Here is a 14,326-nt window from a genome sequence, read left to right on the forward strand (position 1 = left end):
CTGGTGTGCCGTCGTCATTGGTTATGCTGAGGAAGTCGGTGTTTCATGTTTTTAACCACATATGAGCCTCAAGTCTACATCAGCTACATCCGCTCTGCAGCTTGCCCTAACAACTGGCAAGAGAGGCAGTGTCCCCATATCAACATGAGGATGTTGAATTTAAAAGTGTAACTCTATATGATTGCAATCGCACATACTTATATTGACTAAGATTAGATTGTACTGAGTCAGTTTCAGTGAAATTAACCCCTACTTTTTATTTCAGGATTTTTTTTTTTTACCTTTTTTGATCAAGATTAGCAGTAGGAACTTACTAATCGAAAAACACATACTTTTTATCTTAACTCTGGGACTGCCACTTGTGTATTGCAATGAATTAGCAGAGTCAAGTTTTTTTCAAGATCTGAAACTTAAATGCACATGTTCTCAGAACCTCTTGAAGGTATATCTCTGTTGTCATTTAGTTCACTTCTGAACCCTTGAACAGAAGCAGAAAAAAAAAATAACATAGGTAAATGAATAAGTTTGCAAGCAGTGGGGACACTCCACAAGCAAGTTAATCTACCCCCAAGCACCAAGAATTCACTGTATACAGCACCTGACCTCATCAACATTTATTTAAAGGTTATGGATAAAGTTTATATAAGGTGTCCATATTTTATCATGTGTGTCCAGCTTTCCTCTCATTTTGTAATACAAGTAATCAAGCGGGATATAACTTTACATCTCCACCTTCCACTGAGAAGGGGCCTTCCAGCCGACATTCTTTTGCAGCAATAAATGCAAGATTACAGAATTTCCTTTGATAGCGATCACCAACATTAAAGTTGCCAAGTAGACAGTGACATGGAGTAGGTATTAGATTGATTTCCAAGCTTGATGAAATTACAGAACATATTCTCAGAACCTCTGCAAGGTATATCTCTGTTGAAATTGAGTTCACCTCTCAGTCAAGCATACCTGTAAGATTAATATTTATAGCAGTAGCTTGGAAGGAGGTATAGAAGTAGAGAAATGTTATTGAATAGTATGTGAATTGTCCAAAACCTGTGTGTCATTGATCTGCCATACATGTGCTTTTGTAACGAATTAATGATTATTTACTTTGCCTTTAACTTGGGAGATACTTCTGTTGTTTTGATGCCTGCCGAGATAGTAACGATGTTCTTCTCTTTGTGCTGCAGGTGAAGCTAAGAACCTAGGACCAGTCTCGGGTCCAAATCGACAAAGGGATCTCTGCACGTTTTGCACCATCAGTCTGGATCAGGAGGAAGTGTTCCGCACCAAGGTGTTTGACAAAAGCGTCAGGTAAGCAGCAAGGTTTCCCCTGCATCTTCTCACTGACTTATTTCCAGTTGGGGCTGCAGTTTTCCAGCTGTTACTGTACAGTAAGGTGTTGATTATGTTAACTAGGGCTGTCCCGAATAAAATATTTTGGGCTTCAAAGCTTCGGTAAGAAATATTCGAAGGTATTTAAAGCTTCGCGGAGCAACGCAGCGCGGCAGGCTGACATGTTCTTCTGTCTGTCTGTCTGTCTCCATCTCCCCTGTTTCAGTGCTGCTCAGGACTACACAAACGCACCTCTACACACAACAAACAGCGATATCCATCTAAGAATAACTAATAACAATTAATGTTGAATATGAATAATGTTGTTGGATTATTCTTTACTTCAGGGGCTGTTTGGGGATTTATACACTATTACATACTTCTATAAAAAAAATGTTGTTTTTTTTTTTTTTTAAACGAAGCATTCGAATAGTGATTTGGAGGTTAAATACCATGGCAACGGTTGAAGATTCGAAGCGTTCGGAACAGCCCTAATGTTAACATTACATTAAACTCGGAATTTTCAAACATTACAATTTAATTACATTTCATAAATTTACACCATGCATACGTAAGTTACATGATATGCCACTGGACATGTCTTTCAAGATGGTGGATGTCCAAACAGTAAGAGAGGCCTTTACAGCCTATTTACTCTTTGCTCTGATGTTGAGCATGGGACTAGCTGTCTTCTAGTGTTTATATGTTGAAATATTGTAGATATATACTGAAGTTTTATTGAAGAGATGAAGGGAGCTTTCCATATCTTTCCTGAAATTGGTAGGATTATGGTAGTATTTCGCAAAATTAATACTACTTTATTTGACAAATAAAGAGCAGAACAGAACAGTAGAGGTCTACAAAAGTGGGAAATTACTGCCAGTGATATAGTGTAAAGTGTACATTCACATATTTATAATCCCTATAAACAACAGGTTCATATCATCAGTTGAAAAGAAAACAGCGTAGTTGAATATTATGAGTAGTATCAAAGTACTCAATGATGTGTTTCATGGACAGTGTTATACTTAAAGTGACTCTGAAGGAGGAGACATGATTACAGTTGTGTACAGTGTTTCAGTGTCATTGCACACCTCATCTATAGCAAGCAATGTTGGCGATACAAGAAATCCAAACATCCTTCTGTTTACATGCGGGCAAAGTTTCGGGTTCACTGTCTTTATTTGTGCCATTTCGTCCTCAGAGTTAATTTTTGAACTACTAGTAGTAGTGAACAATTTCTAAGGTTCGGATGTGTAGCTTACAGTGTCAAATGTCAAACCTTCACAGATTTACAAATGTGAGTATGTGCTGCCATTCTCTGAATATTTATTGTGTTTTTAGTTTTTGATTGTGCTCATCTGTTGGAACTCTGGAGGTCATTTGTAATTTTTGGACGCTGTGCTTTACTTAATTTACTGAATAACCTATAGATTAATTGATAATGAAAATAAGTATTTGTTTCAGCTCTATTAATATTAATCTAGAATGATGTAAATCAGTTAGGGAGAGAACAGAGCGAGATAGCACCACTCAACACTGGAATTTTTCTTGTAAAAAACCTGTATCAGCTAATGCGATGTATGTTCAACTGCCATGATTTTTTTTAATTAACAATATTTTCATTGAGGATTTCCAATTATAACAAACATTACATATTCATAAAATGACCAGTCTTGGCAGCAAATACAGTATACCATCATATGATTATTCAAGTACATAAAAAAATTAAAATATAAATAAAGAAACATAGTAATTAAAACAGAAATGTATATACAGATGTTACAGTAATTACAATGTACAGAAATTTTAAAGGTCACATGGGCTACTACACTTTATAATCTTATTCCAGTTACCCCACCACGGTCTTTGGCTTAATTGATGAACATCCCGTTTCAGGAACAACGTTGATTAAAGAGGACCTATTATGCTCATTTACAGGGGCATACTTGTATTTTAGGTTTTTACTAGAACATGTTTACATGCTTTAATGTTCAAAAATCGCTTTACTTGTCTCATACCGCCTGTGCTGCAGCACCTCTTTTCACCCTCTGTCTGAAACGCTCTGTTTGAGCTCCGAAAAGCCCACTCTGCTCTGATTGGTCAACTGAACCAAACTCTTTGGACTCCGCTCCAGCTCCGCTCTAACTAGCTTTGTTTGAGGGCGTGCCAAACTAGCCACTAGGCCAAGTGTGTTACTTGGTGACATCACCAAGTTACAGAGGAAAAGGCAGGACTTCAAGGAGGTGTTTCAGGCAGTTCAGGAGCGTTTCTGTTGGGGAGAGTAACTCCCTTTGGTGTGGACTTTGGACTTTGTAACTTTGCAGAGCTTTTACATGTACAAAAAACTGTATATAACACCGTAAAGGAAAGGGAAAAAGCACAAAAGTATAAAAGGTCCCCTTTAAAATATGCTCATATGGATTGATTATATTACTGTTGAAGCAAAGCTAAAATAAAACGGAAATAACTTGTTGAGAACATCTCTCATGTGGAAACAGTTACACTAAACTCTGGACCAGTTATGTTTGTAGCAAGCCGATCAAGTGAGAAATGTCCGGTTTCAAATTCATTTGATAACTGTCAATATGTGACTCAGAGCTGGATGTGTGCAGGGCACCATTTTAGCTGGGAAACATTAAGTGATTCACACTGAAATGAGCTATTTTACCAATAGCTGGTGTGGGAGATAGCACCAGTAAACCTTTTTAGCTTCCTATCTACATCATTGCATATCTCACTGTAAACATGGGCCTGCCTTCTCTAGGTATTTCACAACAGCTCTTTTTTTTCTCTCTCTCTCCTGATTTCGGTGCCGTTCAAAAGGATTTTACAGTCTCTGAGAGGAAGTGTGTCCTCCCACGCTCTCCCCTGTCTTTCTCTCTGTGTCACTCTCAACTACCTTAGCCTCTGTTTAGCACATCTTAATAGTCACTGCGTTTTGTATTTGATGGTTCTTGACTCACGCCTGTTGCATGGGCTCCTGTTTCTAACGGTTTAAAGGCTCTAATTGCAGCTAATCCCTCGGATAAAGAAGGCATGTTCACACAGTTGTGGTCAAGCGGCTCTACCTTGCATTCTCACATTATTTAGCAGCTAGGATGACAACAGGAAGGAAGGTACTAGTATAGTGGGTGTATGTTTGAGTGTGTGCAGAATAGGGAGGTTACAAGTGCATAATTCCATGTGATGTTGAGGAGGATGCGTGGGCGTATACTGGATGTGTTGGCCAAACCCAGTGCGGAAGTGTCAGGCAAGATATTTCACCATCCAAGATGCATGAATTGTAGAGGGAGGCATCGGTATAGGGATTTAAAGAGTTACAGGTCCATGTTCCCTCAATCTAGCAGTGAGTAATTATACAGATATGCCTGTTTACAAGGCTAATCTCCTGGTCCTGATTTTAGTTTTTTTTAAAAAGTGAGAAAGTGGAACTGTAAGTACAATTCATTAAGGCACATGGCCCATAAACTCCAGTAGTGTTTAACAGGCAAACACATGTCTGAGTGGCTCTGTTTATATGCCAGCTGCCCATTAATTTGATGCTACATTTACGTTTAATTTTGTTCCCCAAATGAACAGACCTCCAAACTTAACTGGCCTAAGACGACTTGTAAGAAAAAGACAGGCATCGCAGTTTTACTTGAACATACGAACGGTTAATCCAGCACAACTGTCTAAGTACCGTTCAGTCTGTTTGGGCCAGGTGGTCCATCTGCTGGCAGCACGTACACATCGAGGCAGTGCTTAACCTACAATCGGTTGTGTCAGATCAAGCTGTCTATAGTTTGCGGTCCTGGTCGTGAGGTAGTCATGTTGGCAGGACTGAGTGGCACAGATGCTTTGGGCCCTCTGTGTTTGTGCCAGCTCCTGCAGGGCAGTAGGTAGAAGAAGAGATTCAACCACTTTGCCTCTATAGGCTAGGTTATATAGTATTGTAGCACATGCTGGTTTTAGGATTGCATGTTCTCCCCGTGTCTGCATGGGTTTATTCCGGGTGCTCAGGTTTCTTCCCACAGTCTAAAGTCATGCATGTTAGGTGAATGTGAAGGAGTGAATGTGAATGTGAATGTGTGATCTTTCTGTGTGTGTGAGCCCTGCAGTGGACTAGCAACCTGTCCAGGTTGTACCCACCTCTCACTAGGGCTGGATGATATTGCTGAACACAGTATTGATAAGAATGTTTTTCTGATATTGATGTATATCCCGACATGACAAATATATGATGAATTACTACCTTCCCACGTGGCTCCCTGTAGCTTTTCATTTATCATTGCTGTAGACCTAAAGTGATTCTTACAGTATATTCTCCAATTGTAAAAATATGTAGCCTATACTCTTAAAAAAAAAAAGAAGAAGAAAAAAAAAAAGACTACTAAACTCTGCGTCATAGCCTACGTACGTTTACGGCCCAGCGCCTTATCCTCTGATTTTGCTGAACCTCAATAGCGGTGGCCAGAGTTTTTCTGAAATTAGCAAAAATGTAATTGAAAGACATTACCAAAACACAGACACAGCCATATTTCTTTTGGCCAAAAATGGCTCTTTTGATAGTAAAGGTTAATTGACCCCTGGACTAAACTCTTCACATGTGTAAAACAAAAGTCTCAGTGACTAATTCTGTTAATTTTTAAATATAATTTCCTTCAAATTATTAATTTGCTAGCCCAATATGATATATCATCACTAATTGATTACACTGAAAGTCCATATATGACACTGAACAGTATTAGTAGGTAAAGCGGGTGGATGGGTGTTTATTATTACTCGTGGAAGGACCCTTTGCCAGTAGAATAAAGGCTTTTCTCAGTGGATTGTTTTTCCTTTTAGCTGCATTATCTGCCTAAATGTTCCTCAAAATGACATTTTTCAGCACTTTAAAATCCTGACTCTGATCTGTTTAATTTTACTTTACAGCTATTTTTGTCATCTTCCAGATATTTGACTCTTTTTCCCATTTAATTTGGAGAGGATAGAGGAATATAACACAAAAGAGTCTTCATAGATAATTGTTACAGGGTTTGTAAACTGTTAGACTACATATTAAGGAAATGACAAGAGAGGCTTTGGAGAGAATGGACGGCTAAAGTGACAGATTTAAACCCAATTTAAACCCCGATGAGTCATGAGGGCACCCTGTGTCGTCCGCCTTCTGCTCCTGTGTTTATGAGAGTTATGCTCAAAATGTGATAATGTTATCACATTTTGGCCGGAGCACAACACCTAGTTTATTCAATAATTGTCTATTTTTTCCTACATAATCTAGGGCTTTAAACACCACCTAATATCACAATAATTCCATGATTGTTAAATCCCAACAGCAGTACATCACACGTGGAGTTTGATTTAGTGATTTAGTGATTTCATGATTTCGTAATATAGAACTAGGTCAGGTGGACGGCAAAGATGTCTGTATTTTGGTTGTATTGATAGCAGGTGTAATAAATTGTATTTCTCCTACTTGTTTTACTTGAATACGATTTTTGGACTCAATAAAACACAAAGTGACTATGGCGATTTTATTTTTCATTTTCCAGTGTAGTATTCATCACAGAGACATTAAAAACACATTTTTAGACTACACCAAATTGAGCCTTTTTAAATCGGATAACACTGGTGTTGCACACAGTTAAGAATCAAACATTAAGCTTAACAAATCATTGTTAAGCCTGCATGGATTGCCACTAATCTGGTCACAGTTTATCACACATTACACCACCTACTACACGTTCTCACTCACATTCTCACACACTGCTAATTTAAACCTCTGCCTTTATTTACAGCCCTTTCTACGGAGAGGACTTCTACTTCGAGATCCCACGTCCATTTCAGTGTTTATCCTTCTATGTTTATGCCAAGAGCGTTTTCCAAAGGGACCTACCTGTTGGTAAGTTGCATTAAGTGAGGCACTTGCACAAGTATATTTTCTCATCTGAGTGGACGAGTTGTAGTTTAATGTGTGGCTGTTTGTGTCTTTACAGGCAAGGTGTCAATCCGGAAGGATGACCTGTGTAAATACAGTGGGAAGGAGCACTGGTTTAGCCTTCATCCAGTAGATCCCAACTCAGAAGTCCAGGTAATTTCTATGAAAGTTCAACTGCTTATTGTTTTTATGTATCTCAGCCTTTTTATTTGGTTACTACTCTGTCTCTATTTCGTTCCTTCTCTTTTCCTTCTTGCGTTTTGTGTTGATTTATTTATAATTATCATAATTTTTATATATATATATATATATGTTCCCTATGTGCCTAGTGATCTAGAACTATGTTTTGTATTATCTTTAAAAAAAAATCAATCACAAAAAGAAAGTTCAATGTTTTAAACGAAGATTCACAAAAATGATTTAAACATTTGGCACTCAATTTATAGGATATCTCTTCCTGATTTTATTCTGGGTTTGACTTTGAATTACACATACTTGGAAGTTGCCGCTAAAGTTATTGATAATGAGACTGCACCACTCGCTTCGGGCTCGGGGGATGAATGCATTTACCGTCACAACAAGCAGGAAACTCACTTGCATGTAGTCCAAAATTTGCATAGAGATAAGATCGTTTCCATGTCAAAGGTTTAATAGTCTCTCTGTCCAAGCTGTTGTGTTTTAACGGTTTGAAAACCTGAAGTACCACTACTACTGTAAATGGATAGGTAGATCACTGTTATTGTTATGAAAGTGATTATTTTTGCCGCCTGCCAGATTTAAATTTGACCAAAACTAATAAATCTGCTTTTCATGTAGTGTTTCAAAAGCATTCGTCACCAACTCACTCCCATCTTTTTTCATCATGCAAATGTAACTGGTCTGTTGTTGCGTCTGCATACAAGATGGTTACATAGAATTTGCAAACTGCGTAAACCGAGTTCGTCATTGTTTTATACAAACAGTATGTCAACCTGCCAAAAGCCCCAGAGGAAATATTCTGATGAAGTCAATACTCTATGAGGTTTGACGACTAATGCCATTGAGTTTTCTATGATTATTTGATCGTCAAATTTGTTGTTGACATTAATATGTTTTTGTAGAGTTGACTGCAGCTGGCTTAAGTTGATTATGATACTATAGCTTCTATAGTCTTGACTGATGAGGTGTTTTTTGTTTGTTTGATCTCTCTTTTTTTCAGGGTGCAGTATCTAGTTTCGATCCCATATAGGGCATGCGTGTGGGTTGTTCCTATTTCAGCTGTACATTTCTTTGATCAGATAGTTTTTTGTGGTCTGGTTGCGTTGGGTGAAACTACAGCACACACTACCACTCCTGTGCTGCTGACTGTAGCTAACGTGTTGACTCTAGCTGCCATTAGCCCACGCCAGACTATTCTGGGTATGTGCTGCTACACTGATTCACTCACAAGTAGACACTTTCAACTGCAAAGTTACATCAGTGAGTGATGGAGGTGTTGTTGCAATGCCTCTCTGGCTGGGTTTGTAGTCAGATAGGGGCTGTGTATGTACCTTTGAGCAGCTTTTATTCCAGTGAACCTGCTCCGTTAATAAAGGAAATTGTAGGACAAACAATACACACTTATTTGACCATATTCATAACTAATTAAAAGGGAGGATAGGTTGCAATGTGAGTGTTGATTTACTGCTGGTATTGGCTCATTTGGATCCTAAGTAGTAAATATTTTGGCTTAAAGGCCTATCTTGCATCAGAAAGAACTACTTGCCATCTCAGCCAAGTGCTGATTTGCAGAGACAGAGTGCAAGTGTGTGGGCGTTTTGTTTCTCTCTCTCTCTCTCTCGCTCTCTCTCGCTCGCGCTCTCGCTCTCTCTCTGACACTTCCGAAGGCGAGACCGGCAGCCCTCTCTCTCTCTCTCTCTCTCTCTCTCTCTCTGACACTTCCGAAGGCGAGACCGGCAGCCTTCACCACATCCGACCCCGTAAAGATCTTTTATGACTGATGACAAAATTCACAGCTGCTGTGGCTCTTGTCACACATGGTACCTCCATTAACCTAAAACAACATGAGGTTGAGCCGGGCCACATGTCTAGGGCTAAGACACAAAGAGGGAAATGGGCAACTTGTTTCTAACAAAATACAATGGCAATATTTTTACATATATTTAATAAAATAAGGAACCGAATAGTGACTTTAGTCCGGGGTGGCGATGGAGATGGAGATGGAGTAGACAAGGGGAGAGTGTGAGGCTGGTAATGGGTTAAAGCGCTTGTGTTTTTTTCCTTGATATGTTGGTTAGAACATTTTGTTGGTGAAGTTATACAAGTAAAAGTATTATTTTCATTATTATTGTTGTCATGATTGATTATTACTGTTTTTCATTTATTATTATTTTTATTATTTATTTATTTATATTTTAAATATATATACATTTTATTATTCAGTATTTCCCATTTCTTTTTTTTAATTTTTAATTTATTTATTTTCTTATTTTTTAAGTGTTATTCCTGCGTCTTTTGACATTGTTTGTTTATATGGAAAAGAAGCATGGCAATACTATGTTTTGCAATCAAGGATGCTTCAGAATAAAAACATTTCATTCAATAAAATTATTAACGTTAGTGATCAGTTAAAGGAGTTTGATGTGTTCATATTCTCACAAGCACATACGACAGCCCTTTTCTTATCTTATTTTATTTTACAACCAACATATTAACTTTTTGTGCAACTCTCGCCCGAGTGTAAGATGCTTTCAGTCATTTCTAACTCCTCACCGGTCACTCTCTCCTCTCCTCCTGTTCAACAGGGTAAGGTTCACCTGGAGATGCGATTGAATGAAGTGATCACAGAGAACGGCTCAGTAGGTCAACACTTGGTAGTCCGGTGAGTACCAAGAATCCCTCGCCAGTCGAGTGAGGTCTGATCCGACTGGTTGTCTTTTTATAAACTGGGAAAATTTGTAGGGAATTTGAAATCAATGAAGTAATCAAAAGCTGAAAATTGAACCAAATGAGGTGTTATAGGTTTATTTATACAGCACTTTAAATACAAAAAAAAATGCTTTACATAAGAGGGTAAGGTATACATACATACAGTACATACATACAAACAAAATCTGTATTGTAGCTTTGGTTCAGAGGCTATAGCTCACTGACTCAAAAAACTGCAGGGACTACAACCAGTCAAATAATTTCCATGTGTATACATTTTCTCCTAGATTACAGGCATGAGTTTAAAACATCTAATGTCCAAAAATATGTCAGAAAAACTATTTGTGCTTTGCCTGATACTGAAACCTCTTGTCAATAGTTCAAACAGGTATATGAGAAAGAAACTGGAAAGAAATGTCTCATCATTGATAAGATCATATTATTTGTCAATCTGGGTTTCAGTGGGTTGTTTTTAGGTTTTGCGTGTGTCACAATATCCTTTTATCTACCAGCTTTAACTTCCTAGCTGTACGTTTGACATCAAGAAGTCGTCACTGTTACAGCATTCATTGAAGGATTAGGTTGAGCATGTACGTCTGTGTGCGTGTCAGACCTCACGCTGTTTACGTGAGCTGTTTTGCATCCCCCCATTCATACTTGGAGAGCAGGGTAATGAGGAGGAAGTGATGGCATCTGAGCAGGAAGCCTGCGCTTCTCATACAACCGCTGTGGTTTTCTGCTGCCGTCGTTCACCGTGTCGCCTCTCAGATTGTTTGCTTAAACTGTTCCCTGCTCGCAGTGCGCTCTCATCATATGCGCATAGATGATGATGATGCCTTTTACCTACATCAGCCTGGCATGTTAGCAAAATCAAAAGGTGTCAAGCTCATCATTTGCACACTTGTAGTCATCCTGCTGCTGCGTGATTAATCACCAGAGATGGCCGGAGCACAGCGAGATGGCTTTGAGTTAAGAGAGGCAAAGGAGACTGTAGGGAATATTGTCATGACACCCTGGAAGATGATACACAAACATCCTGACATTCGTTCTGCTTGGCGTCTCCCTCTGGCCTCACTTAGTGACGGGCTGAATTCATTCTTATTCTCCGGTGACTCCTGCTTAGCAGCCACATCCTGTTTAGGGTGCAGACAGTGTGTGCTTGTTGTCACCTGAAACACCTGTGAAAAAAGCCGTGGTCCCTGTGTGACACAAGCCAAACATGAGGGCAAAGCTTCTAAATGAAGACACCACTTCATCAATGTACAGTGCTGTTTTATATTGTTGACAAAATGTCTGTTTGAGAGTTGACAATTGACGCCAGATTAAGCAAGTCTGATAAACGGGACAAAAATGACACTGAGAAAAAAAAAATTCTATTTGAAACCAACTTCATAACAATATATTCTTATATCTTATATCTTCTATGTCCAATGTGACTTCCAGGCATCTTGACCAACACTATGATACAGTGAATGAATCAGTGCTGCATCAAGGGTGTGCCCAATAAATAAAAATACACACATTATACTGTATAATGTGTTTGAAATTTAAATTAAAAAAAATAATTTATTCCTGAGTCCCCATAAATTAGTTAGCTTTATACAGTAGGTACAACATTTATCATTTTTATTTTTATTTATTTATTTTCATTATTATAGTTGATGATATTGGGGGAGAAAAAAAATCATCAGAAAATAGTAATACTCTTCCAGAAAAGAAAATCTATATTTATTGTGGTGTTTAAAGTATTATTTTGTATTATATGTATGAGTTAAAGCTTCCTTTAAAAAAAAAAAAATTAGGTAAAATAATAATTAATGTGCTGTATTAGTAGTATTTACATCTAACATAATTGTGTCTGTCTGTGTGTTGCATGTGAAAGAAAGTGATAATAATGATGATGCAATTATATTATATTTTTATTCTTATCTTTTTATGGGCTATTTCGTGACTTTTTGAGTTAACTCGTTTTAAAATTTGTTGAAATTGAAGTCACACTGATTGATTATTTGTTCCGTAGTGGTAGATGTATATTACCTAGTTTTTAAGATTATATGTCTTGTTTTAAAAGTCTATTATAAATGTAAACCTACATTGTTTCTGAAATAGTAATTGTAATACAGTGGCTCCTCAAGGTAATAGTTTTTTTTTTGATTGTTCATAAGTGTCCTGTTTCAAGTAAACCTCTTTTTATACTCAGTGCTGTGAGGATGCAGACTGTAGAGGGTTAATACTGTAGCATTTCCACTCAGGCGTCTGTTGAACCAACAAGAAATTATTTACCATTTATGCTGTGAAGACCTAGTGTTGACTGCTGGCTAATCTCTCCCAAGGTCTGGGTGACTTTGAAGTCTGTCCATTCCTAAACTATGCGAATGAAAACTATTTCTGACTCTTACTTCAACTGGTGATAATGATGTCAATTAACACAGTACTGAAATCTTGTCCATGTTGTATTAATTGTGTCCCTCCCTGTTTCTTTGTGACCTCCCCCAGGATAATCGAGTGCCAGGGGCTGCCTCTGATCAGTGGGCAGAACTGTGACCCCTACGCCACCGTGTCACTCGTTGGACCTGCCAGGTAACCCTATGAATGCCACACATATATACCAATTTCCTTGAATAAACATTATACATTTTTGGTAACACTTCATTTTACAGGTCCGCAAATGTCATGGTAATTAGGTGATAATTGGCAAGTAAGCTATTTGAAATTTCTATGGAGTTACTGGAATTACTTTTTTTTTTTCTTTCTTTTTTAAAACTTTTTCTATAACATATCTCCTCAGGTCTGACCAGAAGAAAACCAAGGTAAAGAAGAAAACCAGCAACCCTCATTTTGAAGAGACCTTCTTCTTTGAGGTAAATTCTGTTTGCTTTACTCAGACACTATTTTTTATAAGTAAGCCAGTAAATAAGCCTCGACATGTTCACCCTCAGGTCACACGGTCCAGCAGCTACTCTAAAAAGTCCCATTTCCAAGTGGAGGAGGAGGACATTGAAAAACTTGAGATCAAGTAAGTTTTACTTTTTGTTTCTCTCTTCTGTGCGTTTCACTTTCTGTCGCTCTCTTTCTCTCTCTCTCTCCCTCCCTCTCTCGTTTCCCCCTCTATAGTCTTGACAGAAGAAAAATTATTTCTTAACAACTTGAGGACAAAAAGGTGAATTTAGATGTGGTGTGTTCTGACTACTGATAGAGAGCCTTGGTTTCTGGTTAAGGATAGGTGGGGCGTCCGTCACAGTGGACTCATAGCTCACTGGGTAAGACTAGGCAGAGTCAAAGGTAAACACTCATGCATGGTTTTGAGGTTTGGATTTGAGGTGGTGTCATTGCACGAGTATTGTGTTAGCTTCTACGCACCGAGCAGGTAAGCACCACTCCAGTAGTGACATTTATTTTGTCCTATTTTTGCCATATTGGAATTGGGTGGTTGTGTGTTTGTGCTGAACACACACAGCAACAAAAGTTGTGTCTTACTCTGCATGTACATGTTGTTTGATGCCATATATTCATAGATGAAATACTTGTGTCTCTGCCCACCCTCTGTCTTTGCAGAGTTGATTTGTGGAACAATGAGAATCTGGCTCAGGATGTGTTTCTGGGGGAGACGCGGGTTCCTGTCAAGATCCTGCGAAGTGACCACATCCACAAAGCCTGGTGAGGACGAGACAGAAGAAAATGTCTTTTAATTTCTAACACCATCATCCACTAGGATTGTAGACAAACACAAACAGCATCCATATTTCTGCATTCATTTTTTTTTATTTTCTCCTGTCACACAATTTACACAATTCACCCCTCGCTAAACCCCTAACCCCTTAGTTACTGTTGCTAGGCCTGTCCGATTTCGCACCCGGCATATCAATATGGCGTTGTCAATGATATCAGTGAGAGATATTCCAAAGGAAATAATGGCAGATTTCTGGAATAATCATTCTGAAATATCAGAGAGAAGTAGACAGAAAGGATTAAATATGCATTTGAGAGCTACATTCACAGTATTGTGAATGAAGAGGCCATTAAATTCCAAGGAAAAGCTCACCAGCGGTCCCAATGCAAGCGTTGAATTACTGCCAAATTACCCCAATATTTACCTCAAAGTTTATCAAAAATTACTTTATCATAAACATTATTTAATACTTATATTCCGCTATTTCCAAATTACTG

General features: G+C 38.2%; 1 protein-coding gene across 2 annotated transcripts in view; it reads left to right on the top strand.

Annotated features, from left to right (window-relative positions):
- rasa2 (RAS p21 protein activator 2) overlaps positions 1-14,326 on the top strand; it is a 37,275-nt gene that overhangs the window by 4,904 nt on the left and 18,045 nt on the right. For both annotated transcript variants that reach the window (XM_074641775.1, XM_074641776.1), the window contains exons 2-9: positions 1,185-1,308; positions 7,113-7,216; positions 7,311-7,405; positions 10,036-10,112; positions 12,656-12,739; positions 12,948-13,020; positions 13,099-13,175; positions 13,715-13,816. In XM_074641775.1, the coding sequence (XP_074497876.1) occupies positions 1,185-1,308; positions 7,113-7,216; positions 7,311-7,405; positions 10,036-10,112; positions 12,656-12,739; positions 12,948-13,020; positions 13,099-13,175; positions 13,715-13,816 (736 nt within the window). The remainder of the gene's footprint in view (positions 1-1,184; positions 1,309-7,112; positions 7,217-7,310; positions 7,406-10,035; positions 10,113-12,655; positions 12,740-12,947; positions 13,021-13,098; positions 13,176-13,714; positions 13,817-14,326) is intronic.

This window comes from Sebastes fasciatus, chromosome 7 (assembly GCF_043250625.1).
Source record: "Sebastes fasciatus isolate fSebFas1 chromosome 7, fSebFas1.pri, whole genome shotgun sequence".
NCBI lineage: Eukaryota > Metazoa > Chordata > Actinopteri > Perciformes > Sebastidae > Sebastes > Sebastes fasciatus.